The 13,605-nt window shown below is 48.4% G+C and overlaps 1 protein-coding gene across 8 annotated transcripts in view; it reads left to right on the top strand.

Moving 5' to 3' along the window:
* The window catches only part of ZDHHC14 (zinc finger DHHC-type palmitoyltransferase 14), a 276,426-nt gene that overhangs the window by 210,550 nt on the left and 52,271 nt on the right, over nucleotides 1-13,605 (top strand). For 6 of the 8 annotated variants that reach the window (XM_032338627.1, XM_032338622.1, XM_032338621.1 and 3 more), the window contains exon 4: nucleotides 10,911-11,036. The exons of the other annotated variants lie outside the window; for them this stretch is intronic. In XM_032338627.1, the coding sequence (XP_032194518.1) occupies nucleotides 10,911-11,036 (126 nt within the window). The remainder of the gene's footprint in view (nucleotides 1-10,910; nucleotides 11,037-13,605) is intronic. 8 annotated transcript variants of the gene reach the window in all.

Here is a 13,605-nt window from a genome sequence, read left to right as displayed (position 1 = left end):
AAGAAGTTAAGAACCCCGCTTAAATCTTGTTTAGACTCTTCACTTGTTAGAAAATAGACTTCTGAAGATGACAGGTAACATCTCTCCACCCCACCACCTACCAGATGGACTGTATTAATTTTTTTTTTCAAGTAATACCCAGTAACTTTTTTTTTTTCCCCAAGAATGCCATTTGTTTTTTGGTTGTTTGGTGTTTTTTTTTTTTTAAGGTTTTATTTATTTATTTGAGATAGAGAGCAGGTGCACAAGTGGGGGGAGGGACAAAGGGAGAAGCAGGGTCCCCATCGAGCAGGGAGCCCGATGTGGGGCTGGATCCAGGACCCCAAGCTCATGACCTGAGTCAAAGGCAGACGCTTAACCAACTGAGCCACCCAGACACCCAAGAATGCCATTTTTACAAGCTTTTTTTTTTTTTTTTTAAGAAGACCAATGACACTGGGCTCATTCTTCTTCCTTCCCCTTTTTCTTCCTCTTTCTCTCTCAAGAAATGCAGGTGTGCAGCACACAGACACATAGCTTCCTGGAGGCGGGTGGGCGGTCTCAGTGGCGGGATGAGCGTCTGAGCTTGTCTTCACCAACTCTCTGGGTTCTTGGGTAAACAGAATCCTTCTTGAAAGTTCCTTAAAAGTTGTTGAGAATCCCTTCCTCCCCACTCTCCTTGTCTCAATCTCTTTATGCCACTGAGAAATACTGGGAAGAAAAGAACCCTTGGTGTAGTTAAAGAAATTTAGGCTTTCCCGCAAAGGCTCACTGGGTGTCATCTTAGATTTGAAGCAAAGGTCATTTCCCAGCCCCACCCCACCCCCGCCGTGGGTTGTATAATGGTTTGTGCCACATGTCTTTCCCCTGGAAGTGGGCAAAAATAAGGTGGTATTATAGAGCATATTCTTGACGCTTAGGAGTTAAATTCACAACGATATCATAATAGAGGAGTATGCCTTTTATCACATGATAAAAGTAACTGGTTTTCCACCAGCGGTTTATGCCTGAAAAACCATTATTAGTAATTGATTTGTAGGTTTATTTTTCAGTCCGGTTAGCTGAACAACAACAACAACAACAACAAAAAAGCACCTGCATTTTTTCCATCTTTGATCATGCTGATGCTTTGCTGGAGGACAGAAGGTCCCCAGCATGTGTGTCTGGGATTCTTAAAACCCCGTGCTCAGGGAAGCAGGGGGCTTGTAGGCTATTGATCCTCTAGGGCTGGACGTGTGATTCTGTAAGCACCTCTCTCAGCTGTCGGAGGGATGTCTACCAACTGTCGATTGTCAGGCCCCATGCAAGGCAGGCACTGGGGAGACAGCGATGAATGGGGTTGATTGGGTCCCACCTGCAAGCTTGCAGGTACCCGCCCAGTAACGCAGGGCCGCATCCATGGAATGGGGAGGCAGATGAACAATTCAAAAGTACACAGGTGGGAACACGCAGGAGAGGTTCCTAACCCAGGGGAAGGAGCACCCAATCTGAGAACCGCAGGATAAGCACGGGTTGTCAGGCAGAGGGAGGGACCCGAGGAAGAGGCTGACGTGAAAAGTCCAGGCAGTCAGGGAGGAGGTAAATGAGAGGCAGAAGGTAAACACACACCTTCCAAGCCCACTGAGGATCCTCCGTCTTACCCTGAGAGCAGGAGACAACACAGTGACCCTACTGTGTTTCAGAAAGTGGCCTCTGTCCACCTTACAGACAGTGAGTGGATGGTGGCAAGACAGAGCCACAGAGATGAGTGGGAGGGATGCTGCCCTGGCAGGTTCCCTTGGCGCAGGCTAGGGAAGCGACCATGGAGGTGGAAAGACAATGTGGATAGATTCCAGAAATATTTCAGGGGAAGAGCCAGCAGGAGTCCGTGCTTCACTGAATTCATGGCGTTGGGATAGGGGAATGAGGGTTTGAGCCCTTTATCTCTTGGAAGCATGATTATATCCCCATGTTAAAAATTAATGTTTTAGGGGCGCCTGGGTGGCTCATTGGGTTAAAGCCTCTGCCTTCAGCTCAGGTCATGATCCCTGGGTCATGGGATGGAGCCCCACATCAGGCTGTCTGCTCAGCAGGGAGCCTGCTTCCTCCTCTCTCTCTGGCTGCCTCTCTGCCTACTTGTGATCTTTGTCTGTCAAATAAGTAAATAAAATCTTTAAATTAAAAAAAAATTAATGTTTTTAAAGAAAAATGGAGTTCACGTATTTTAAGTGAATCATGGCACGCTGACCGGTCTCTATGGCACATAACTCAGCTTGACTGCCCGGAAGCCTCTGGCCCTCGTTCCAGAACTCCATCCATAGCCGCTTAAACCTGAGGACCTAGAAACGATGGGACCAGCTGCAGAGAGCCAGAGCTACAATGTCAAGCCGGAGTGGTTAGTTGGTGTCCTTGAAGTCGGACACATAGAGGGAAGAAAAGAAGGGGGGTGGGGAAGCGCTAGAAAAATCACAGCAAGAGAAAGAAGAGAGCAAAAAAGACAAACACGGGGAAAGGGAGGGTAGCGAGTGGTGGGGTCAGGAGCTTGCAGGGGGCTGAGAGCAGACGGTGCTAGGACAGGACCCGTCTTGGGTGGGCGCCATGGGACTCCAGCCCAGTGTCTGTGTGTGCTGCTCCAAGGCCTCCTTCTGAGCCAAAGGTAGATTGGACCTCCGGCCGTGGGTTTTATTTTTATCTGGCTAAGAAGTGCTTGCCTCATTTCTGCCTATAATCGTCAAACTGCAACTCTGCTTTAAAAATACTTTTTTTTCAACACCCAGGAAAGCCACAAGCAATCACCTCGTGAAAGTCTGTTTCTATTGGTCTCCCTGTCCACCCTCTATCCCCCTAGTGCCTTCCCTAAGTGTCCTTCTGACTTGCTGTCTCCCTTGATGCATGTGTGGTTCCTGGCTTTGTCCCTGGGGAGTCTGTGCTGGGCTTTGTCCCTGGGAAGTGTGTTGGCTCCCTTTGTCTTCCTGAAATCTTGCCCTCCAGTTTATGGCTCTAGCTCAGACCTCTGCTCAGAGCTCAGAGCTCCAAGCTCCAGACCAGCAGCTGCCCCCTGTTTTTCTGACATCTCCACCTGGGGAGCACAGACATCCCACATCAGCATTTCCCATGACCTTCACCTTGCTGAGACCCAAACTGTTTGTGGGTCACACTTGGAGTGGCAAGCACTTAAGAGTCACTTTTGACTCTTTCCTTGTCCATCACAGGACTCTCTCTTACTCGGGAGGTCCCAGCTCCACTCACGTACCCCCCTACCTTTGCTCTGCCAGGGCCAGCGACAAGCTGCCCTCACCTCTCATCATGACCAGGCAGGGGTCTCTTGGTGGCCTCTTCCATCTGTCTCTTCTCCCCATCTGATCCCCCCTCTATAACTCCAGACAGAATGTGATCTTCGAACCCTTCTTGAAAGTGCTTTCCTGCTGGTGGCTCCTAGGAAGGAGGCCGACATCCTTAACCCGGTCAAACATGAGGATGTGTGCCCTGCCCACCTCTCCGGCTTGGCCTCCCTGTCTTCGCCTTTCCTGGAACAAGCCACAGTTCTCCTCTGTGAACTCCTGCCTGCCTTTCGGGGAGGGACCTGGGAAGCTTCTCCTGGCTTTCTGAACTCTGCCTGCATGCACGAGGCTGTCCTGATAGAAGGCTCATTTGGAGTGTGTGCTCCAGGAGGGCAGGCGGTATCTCTTTCCCTCGTTCCGTGTTCCCAGCTGCTGGCACCTTACCTGGCATGAAGCTGCTCCGTTAATATTTGGGAATAGAGGGAGCAAAAAGAAGGAGGCAAGGAAAGGAAAAAGAAAAATTAAACATTCCTCTGGCTATGTCTACCTTCATCTCTCCACCTCACCTTCCTCTCTTTTAAAAAAAAAAAAAAAAAAGGTATATTGCTTTTTTAGTTCTCTCACTATGTTAGTGCTCTCAACTGAAACAAAAACGTTTCCTTCCCAAAATTTACACTAAATAAAACTCACCACCCCACCCACAAACTCTCAAAGTTCAAGAAGTACAAATAACATCTTCAGACTCCAAGAGAAAAGATAAAAAGTTATAAAATAGAAGTTTGATCAGAAGCTAATACCCTTGATAACAGCTCTGGGAGCATGGAAATGGCATGATTGAGAATGTATTTTGGCCTCTTGCAGATAGGATACCTACATCCATTTATTCACTGGGCAAGTATCTGAGGGCCTGCTCTGTGCCAGCTACAGATGTGAATAAAGCAGTAGCTGCTTTCCAACTCTTTTCTTTCCTGCAACTCACAGGAAGAAATGCATATTCGCTGCTACTCGATGTATATAAATGTTTCGTGAAGCAGTAACTTGATTACATGAGATGCCTTGGTATTTTCCAGGCTATTTGTCTTCCTTTTTTAAAATCGGAATGCTGGTCGTGGCCAACTAAATTAATTTCATGACCCACTACTTAATCACAGCCCTTAGTTTGAAAGACCCTGAATAAAACATGGGCCCTTCCGGTAAGGAAAGCCACTCACGCTCCGTGTGGGTGCACGGCAGCCGGAAGTTACGCGGGGTAAGCAGAGAGCCGTCCTCCAGCTGGGGTGGGGCTCTAGGACACTGCTCCTCAGGACCCGAGGGGGGCACATTGAACAGACCCATCTGCCTGCCTTCTTAGAACAACTCAACTTGAAAATTTGTTGTTTGAAGTGAGTTGCTTCATTTTCAGCAAGGGAAACCATCGATCAACCATTCTTAACCCCAGGGTCTAAGAACAGGCTTGGGGTGGTTGTATGGAAACTGCTGTGTATGAGGGCGTGGAGGGGATGGGGCACAGTTTTCATCAGATTTTCAAAGCATTTGGGAATAAAAAGCATTAAGAACCACTGCCCTAGAGGTCAGAAACCTGAGTTTCTCTTTTTGTTGTTGTTGTTGTTTAAGATTTTTTATTTATTCATTTGACTGAAGGATAGAGAGAGAGCAGAAGCAGGGGGAGCAGCGGAGGGAAAGGGAGAAGAGGGCTCCCTGCTGAGCAGGGGACACAACGTGGGGCGCGATCCCAGGACCTGGATCACGATCTGAGCCGAAGGCAGACGCTTCACTGACTGAGCCACCCAGGCGCCCCCAGAAACCTGAGTTTCTGATATTGGTGGGAAACTGTAGCCAAGAGGATGGGCTTTAGCCTTGGCGTCCTCCTGCGTCCTCCCTGTCATCCTTCTTCTCTCATTAACCTCACCCCTATCATGCCGTCCTCAGTCACACCTCCAGCAGCCCCGGGCCAGCAGCAGGAGCCTCCCCTGGCCTGGCCGCTGGACCTGAGCTCCATAGCTCTGGCCTTGTCAGCAGCGAGGCATTTTCCACTTGCTCTCCACAAGGGACGGGACGTCAGCCTCCTGCAGGTTTAATAGTCCATCACCATGTCCCTGCTGTACTTCTCTCTTAGATGCCCTTTGTAAATCCTTTCAGACAATCCGATGGAATTTCTAGCCATTAATTGTCCTCGATAGAAAATCACTTTCCCAGACCATAAACCCTTGGCAGTTAGCAGGTCTGGCTTCATGGCTGTGCAGGACCACAAGGTCGATTTAATGCTCTGCTGTCGCTGTCTTGAAATTCTTGCGAATTTTTTTTTTTTTAAGAGAGAAAAAGAGAGTGCCCTTGCGTGTGCCAGGGGTGGGTGGGGAGGAACAGAAGAAGAGGGAGAGAGAGAATGTTAAGCAGGTCCCGCATCCAGCACAGAGGTGACCCAGGGCTCGGCTTGGGGCTTGATCTCACAACTCTGAGATCATGACCTGAGCCAAAATCAAGAGTCGGATGCTTAACCGACTGAGCTATCCAGGCACCCACCCATCTTACGAATTTTTCTATAAGATGCCCTATAGGGTCATTTTGCAGTGGACCCCACAAATTATGTTGATAATTATGAGAGAACCTTTGACCTCTTCTTTTGAGTGCCTTGTTTTAAAAAAGTAATTGACGATCCACTGGCTAGACCAGAGTGACTCAGGGAAGTGCTGGCACGCTTCTCGTGAACAACAGCCACCAACGAGAAGACAACCCACTATGTTTAGCTTCTGAGAAATCAGTGCTGATCTGATTCTGGTGGGAGGGGGAGTATTTATGTAGCACTTTGTAGTCTGAAGGCTTTACAGCCTCTGGTTCCTTCTGGGCCTACCCCGGGTCTATAAGAGGACCAGTTCTTATCAATTATTTATAGTTTCTGCTGCTGAAGCCTACCAGCACTTCCTAATTTTGTGCAAGACAGACTCAGTTGACTTCAATCTCTGACATTTGTATTCAGCCCTATGATCTTAATATTTGAATTGGAAAGAAACTTGACAGTAATATATCCAGCTGCTGGGACCCACAGACCTGCCTAGGGGACATTGCTAAATCAGCCTTTAGGGTTAGGTCACAGGTCCTTTCTCCTGAGAACCCAGTGGCCTTTCAACAGGGCTCCCCCAAGCTGTCACTTAACAAGAGCGGGATACCATACATACTGGGATCTTAACTTGGGACTGCTCGGAATAATTACAGGGAACATTTACTAGCTGGTTGTAGTATGTGGGGGTGGCAGGGGGGTTGTAAGCAGTGGGCCATTTTAGAAAATGCAATATAATGGGGAAACTCAATATATAAAACCAATAGAGGTCTGTCTCCTCTAGTTGAAAGGGAAGAAAAGGTGAATGACTAGGGAGAGGGACCTCCCAGCACCCAAGGAGCTCATTCTGGAAACTCAGCAGTTCTATGTCCCATCAAGGCTGCACCCAATGGGGAGGCCCCAGCAGCGGGAGCCGCACAGGGAGTACAGGCACAGGGCTCATGGGATCTTATTTGCTTTGGGTGGTCCTTCTAGCAGCCATGTGGAGCACACACAGATGGGGTGCCCCCGGAAGGTTTGACAGTGGTTCACAGAAGAGCTGATATAGGCATATTTACTGCGATGGCCTTCAGAGACGGGGGCAGAAGCATGAACAAGACAGCAGGATACAGCGGGCAGTCCTGTTGCCCAGCTGCATATGAGGAATGGGCAGAAAGTACATTCTCCACCTTGGGCAGCCAGATGCCTCGAGGGCACCATTTGCTAAGACAAAGCCAGTGGTGAGGAGAAGAGTGAACAGGGAAGCATAATGAATGTAGCTTTGGACCACTGAAGGTGAGGTGTCTACAAGACCGGTAGGTAGGAATGCCTAGTGGGCCGTTGGAAGGATAGCAAGAGCTTGGTCAAGGTGAATGTATCAGTAAGAGAAGTAAAGGAGCTTGGGGTGAGTGACATCCAAACACACCCTCAGTTCCTTGTGCTCAATAGGAATGACTGGGTTACATACCCTCAACGGTACCCTCCCAAACCTGGATGTTTGCACCAGATCACCAAGCCTTGAATCAAAGGGACAAAGGGACTGTGGAATCTCAGGCACATGTCCCGGAATGCCAATCACACAAGCAGCTGGGGACGCAGATACTTGAGGGGCCGAACATCTGCGCAGAGTGACAGCAGCTGTGAGGATTTGGGAAAACCCTACAGGGGACTTCTGAGCATCAAATATCCCTTCAGCCCATCTGAGTCTGGCTTTTCTTCTATTCTGTATTGCAAAGTAGGGCAGCCGGGACTATCCAGTAGGATAACTGCACTGAGCCTCCAGAAGGCCTTAACTCTGAGCGTGCTAGGCAGGGTGGGTGCCTCAGGGTCCCACCTTTTCGAAATGCAAAATTGGGGACAATTACGAATATTACAGATATGAATATTGGCCACATGACTAAAGAACGGTTACAGGGGGAGCACGGGCCCCTGTCACTCTCCGGTCCCACATCTGTGTTCATCATCTTGTAACACATAGTCATTAGTGGTAGCCACGAGACACAGAGTGGACACGGGTATATTACTGGATGAGCTATTACATGGGAAAGCACCCTAAAATATATAAAGCACAGTACATATTTGCCATCCTTTCCTTGCACTGGTCTTCTGTTTTAACCCTACTCGTCATAAAGTTGGGTCTACAGTTTCAACTTAAGAGAAATAAAATGTCTCAGAAGCTTTGCAAAAAGATTTCATTCTGGGTAATTTTTTTAAGATTATTACTTTGAACGCATCAGAGTTTGTTATGCAAGGGACTCATCATCAATTCCACTGAGTTATTGTATCCTGCTCATCGACACAGCTCTGTGCCCGAGACGACATCAGGTCTTTGCTACAAGATCGTAGAAGGGCTTACTCCAGAAAAGCATTCCCATCAGGAGCGCAGGTTTCCAACCATATATGTCCGTAGTCAAATTGACAGCTTTTGAAGAGCCTTAGAATCATCAGCTTTACGTGTGTAATGTGCCCATGAGATAAATCACTTCTGAAACCCTCGTTCTCAAACCTTCATTTTGGGCTTCAAAACCACAGTGATGGGACATGAAAGAACGTGACTGAAAAGTGTGGGGACGTGAGGAAATCAGCAACAGGACATCAAAAGTGGTTCTTGACCCGGACCCAGCATGGAGCAACCAGGGCCTTGGCAATTCCACCTGCTCCCGGCTTCACTCTCCTCACCTGTACCCGGGCACCTGGGCTGCCTCTCTCCCAGGGCCGGTGTAAGATAAGCGAACACTAACAAGGACTAAAAATCAGAAAGCCCTACAGATGTTCAAGTCATTCCGATGTCAGGTGATGTTGATATTGATTTCAAGGCCTGGAATTACTAGAGAGGCATGGAGAAGTTTCTGAGGGGTGTTGGTTGATAGCACGAGCTTGTTTTTTCAGACTCAGAAGATAGTTTTATTCTGTGGAGAATGAAGAGGAATTCCCAGACAGCGTTTCTGGCCCTGCAAACCCACAGGCAGTGGGGAGCCAAGGCTGAGAGGGGTCTGGGCAGGCTCATAGAATGACTGCCAGGAAGTAAGACTTCCTGAATGCCCAGGCACTGGCTTATTTCAGAGTTTCACCACACAGCAGGGACCACCCATGCCTCAAGACTGTTGTCTTGAGGATATGCAAATTTGAACTTACATTACTGATTTTGTCAAAATGAGCCAGAGCTCTAATCCAGCAACTAAATTCCAGGAAGCTCAAAGAGCTCAACAGTGGGGCTCTCATCTGAGTCTTCCCGAGGCCAGAGATGCTGGGACAGCGAGACCGGAGAAGGCAGTGCCATTTGCCTGCCTCATTGGAGCTGACACTTCCTAGGATGCCCCCCTAGGACCCCAAATTTAAGAATTCTTTCCTTCTACCTCATAATGGGCTGATTCACTTTTTAAAGTCATCGTATTTCTATTACCTTTCTTATATCTCTTTTCAAAAACTATTTGTATTACAAACTAAATTGTCTTTTCCTGCCTTCCTCCCCATTTTGGGGAGATACTATTTCTCTTTGCTTCTCTGGAAAGACATTCATTTTCCCCCCTCTTTTCAAGTTTTGTTATCATCTTTGTTTCTCAGCCATGGTCTCCCTCATGGCACAGCTGCTTCCAAAGGCTGGCTTCTCCCCTGCGTGCTTCCCCTCCTTCTAGAAGCAGAAAATTCCCCCAGCATTGGAAACCAGCCTTACAAACAGAAGTTAAGCAAACTGAGACAATTCAAGGAAATAGAAATGTGTACAGATTGCCATTGGGGGAGCTAAAGGCACCTTAGTTTTGTGTTGTCAAGTCCCCTCCCTCAATGCCCAAAAAGGCTCAGTACTGTGCCGGTTAATGGAGAAGCTAGAGCAGGGGTGGGGGGTTGGGTGCAGATGAGACCATGCTTTGATTCCACATCACTGCCCAAGGTGACGTTAAATTGCATTGTAAAGTTTACAACAACTCTACATTTACTTGTTGGTTTTACATGGGAAGTTTTAGTTTTTTAACCAATAGAGCTAAAAGCTGTAGAATCTTAATTTATAGGCCATTTGCAAGGGCTCAAGACTGGAAAAAATCCATACAGGGACTAAGAAAACAGAGTCATTTTGCATTTTATTTTATAGCTCACAGGGGCCTTGGAGCTTATCGAATTCAACTTTTTACACATGAAGAAATTGAGTCCCCATGTAGAGATGATAAATGAAGGCCACAAGATTAGTCAATATGATATTACAGGTAGAATTCATCTTCAGATAAGGACCCTTACTCCTTAGCAGTGGGGTAGAAGACCTTCCCTGATATGTCCCTTTGCCCCAAATAACCCCCAAAGCCCACAGTCGCGATAGATTTGTCAAATCCATATGTCTCCAAAGTAGACCCCTCTTCTGATTTTCCCTCTGCTGACAATGTGGTCATCATTTGATACATTGGAGGACTTCCTGATTGAGGGCAGGCATCCCCAGACTTGAGCTAGCTAGGTCTTGCTGGGTTGCGGGTGCCCAAGTTTGCTGCTCTAGGAGGCAAGGGCCGGGCCTTTAGGCCCATCTGATACAGCGACCAGCCCGGGAGTCAGGAACAGGTGGTGGTTTAGGGTTTGGGTTAACACCTGGACTCTAGTGCCAACTTCTCCAGCTGCACTTTCTCATCTGTAAAATGGGCATAATAGTGTCAACCTTACCAGGTTGCCTGAGAAGTTAAGGACACCATTCGTGTGAAGTACTGAGCACAGTGCCTGGCAAGGACTCGTGGGGATAAAAGTGGGTAAGAGTGAGAGAAGGAGGAGGAAGTGGAATGAGCATCCCAGGCTGTTTTCCAGAAACCTAACCAGTCCTTGAACATAGCAGCAAAGCTGTTTTAACTTGGGCCTTACCAAAAGTTTAGAACGGTATGAATTATTTAGTGTCTAAGAAGTGCATGGGAATCATAAAGGCCAGATAACAATATGTACCACTCTAATATTTCATCTATTAAAAAAACAAAAAAGAAAGATATCTCATAAGGCAAGATTTTTCTAATTTGGGATGTTGAAAAAAAAAAAGCCCTAGGTTTAAAGAAAAAATAATTTCCCATTTCATATATTTGAAAACATTTAACTTAATTTTGAGGTAACATTTAAATTAGGAGTTTTAAATTTCAGTTGTATATTTCCATCTATTTTTTCACATGATTCCCAAGATGCTCTTGGAGGAGGAAATTGGGATTATTTCCCTTCCAACCAAGCTGAGATGCAGCCCAACCAGAGCCCAGAACCATTGTCTGGAAAATGCAGAATTTTCTGGTCCGCGGCTGCCTGGACTGAGGGTACGGTCTGCTTCTATCTTTGGATTGATTCCACTCTTGAGGGCCTATATTAGAGCCAGACTTTGAGGAGATTTTAACCTCTTAAACTTTAAAGCATTGTATTCCTTTCTCTGGCAGCCTTCAAATACAACTTGTGCAAATATTTTTGCCTTAATGTTTCAGTAGATTGTTCTATCCTCGCGCAGTTTTAATACCGCTCCTGTTTTCCTTGTGTTTGGGGTCTTTTTCCTATTCCATTCCTTCCCCTGATCTTCCTTTAGTTGAAGGAGAGACACAGTCTCCCCTCCAAACCTGCGGCTCTCGATGGGCAGAGTGTCTCTGGGTGATTCCCTCCTCTGTAAAGTGTGGGCATAGCACCTACAATGGGGCTGTTGTCCAGGATAAATGACAAATGACAAAGTAATCCTAACAACACATAATACATCATGACGTAACAGGCAGCCGATGAACGGTACCTTCAATCATCACTAATAATACTGTGTTCATTATTATTTTGAGTTTTGAGCTAACAAAGTAAGACCATAATTCGTTTTTCTGGGGCCTCCTTCCCCCACTAAAGATCTCAGGGCAGGTGACTTTTTGAAGTTGGCCTGCCTCCCAGCCATAGCATCTGGGTCTCCCAGTCCATCCTCTGGAGCTTTTGATAAAACCTCCCCGCCTCCGTCTGTTAGTGGGAGAAGCCAGAGGCCCCTTCTCGCCATGCGATGACTCACACTGACTGTCCAGTTGGTGCTCTGGTCGACAGCTGCCACCCCTCAGGCTTGTCTGAGTGCTTTCAGATCTCACGGACCCCTGCCTTTTCCTCAGGTTGGCTCGCCCAAAATCTTCTCTTTCACCAGCATATTCCATGTCTGCACCTGGCAACCAGCGATCGCTTGGATACCTACCAAAAGCCATTAAAGGCATCTCTTCATTGGCTTGGTGCCTGTGTGTTGAGTGTCTGCCAGGCTGTTCGGGTAGCTAGAAATGGTTTCTTGCTGCACACTCACCTGGGGAAGGAGGGGAGGACAATTCACAGATGATTACAGGGCAGCGTGGTGCTAACAGCGCTGAGGTCAGGGTGCCCCAGCTAGCTCCTCGGATCTCCAGTCTTTTCAGAGAACCTTCCATGTTTGTCTGCACCTAGCCCTGCCCCTCTGTGCTGTCCCCCTCCCGTCAGGCTCTGTTCCGGTGCGCAGGGAAGGCTGAGCACGGATCCAGGACAGTGCGACAGCACAGGGAATAGCTCCTGGTGCTTTGGAAAGGAACCCTCCAGAAATGCCACGGTGTAGAGACCACTCCCTTCTGGCAGGGTCCAAACTTGAGAATCCAGGGCTGTGGCAGCAGCTCCAAAAAATTTATTCTTAAAAGACTCTCCCACAACACCCCATACACCCACCGCCACCCCGAACCCCAGGACAGATGACACTCCATTTAACTTTTCCCTGCAGGAAATACACAAACTGACCTCTAGTGACAGCTGTTCGAAACGTCCCAGATGTTGCGGACGCATGCAGCTACCTTTGCCAGCTGTTGGGTCCCCCTTCTCCTCCCTCAGATGACCTCTTGCCCAGGCAGTTCCTGCTTCCCACAGGTTCCCCAAGGGCACGTCATGCACACTTCCTCTTGCTCCAGCTCGGCCTATACCCAATTCCTGTCTGCTCCTCTCCCTGGAAACTGAGTCACAGGAGTCTTCCCATTCAGAACAGCCCCAGGTGCCCCCTGAGCTTCCTCCACTCCGAGCGAGGACACATGTGTTCTGAGCAGAGACATGCAGGACGGGGTGAGCACCCCTTGTCCTGCTTTTATCCCCGACCCGTAAAGGGAGGACGCGGTGTGCTTGCCAGCACTGGCGAGAGAGAGCAGACTGCGTGAGATGCTAAAGTAGCTTTTCTCAGTGAGGAGTTCACTCCTTAAGTGTGAGAAAAGTTGGAGTCTGAAAATAAAGCATCGCATCCAATAAGATGAGGAGCATCTTGAAGCCACGGAGTGTTGTTGTTGCTGTTGTGTTCCTTCCTGGCACTTGGCATGGCACCGGGCACCTGCAGAATACTCAGGAAGGGCCACATGCATTTTGTGGCCGGGAGTCCCGGAGGCAGATGGAGCGGGCTTCGTGCCAGCTTTGCTGTGCACCAACTGAGCGCAGTGTTGGGCAACACGCTTGCTGGCGTGGACGTCCTCTTGGGAGTATGAGCGTTTATGCAGCCATTTGACAAACATGTATTAAAGACTTAGCATAGCGCTGGCAAACACAAGCAAAAAATGAATGATTGTGGAGAAAAGTGGGGGTAGAGTGGACAGGACCTGTTGAAGGTGGCCCATGCCATTTTGGCATCACCAGTGTGTGGTTGGATGAAGAGAGATGGGATGAAGAGAGACTTCCCCGTGGTGGAGAATCCATGGAGAGGAGAAGGGGCCCAAGCTGAGCCCCAGCAGGCAGGCCACCGCCGCTAGTCGGGCAGAGAGGGACGTGGAGGAAGGGGCTGGGAGGAGGGCGCTGGGAGAGCCGGCGTTCCCGCCATTCCTGGTTTCGTAGGACCCTCCCAGACGCCATGAGCAAGGGTCTCCTGCCCCTCACCTTCCCCAGCTG

The sequence above is a fragment of the Mustela erminea genome, chromosome 4 (genome assembly GCF_009829155.1).
Source record: "Mustela erminea isolate mMusErm1 chromosome 4, mMusErm1.Pri, whole genome shotgun sequence".
Lineage (NCBI taxonomy): Eukaryota > Metazoa > Chordata > Mammalia > Carnivora > Mustelidae > Mustela > Mustela erminea.
Note: the sequence above shows the minus strand (reverse complement) of the source record. Positions and strands in the feature narration are given on the sequence as shown.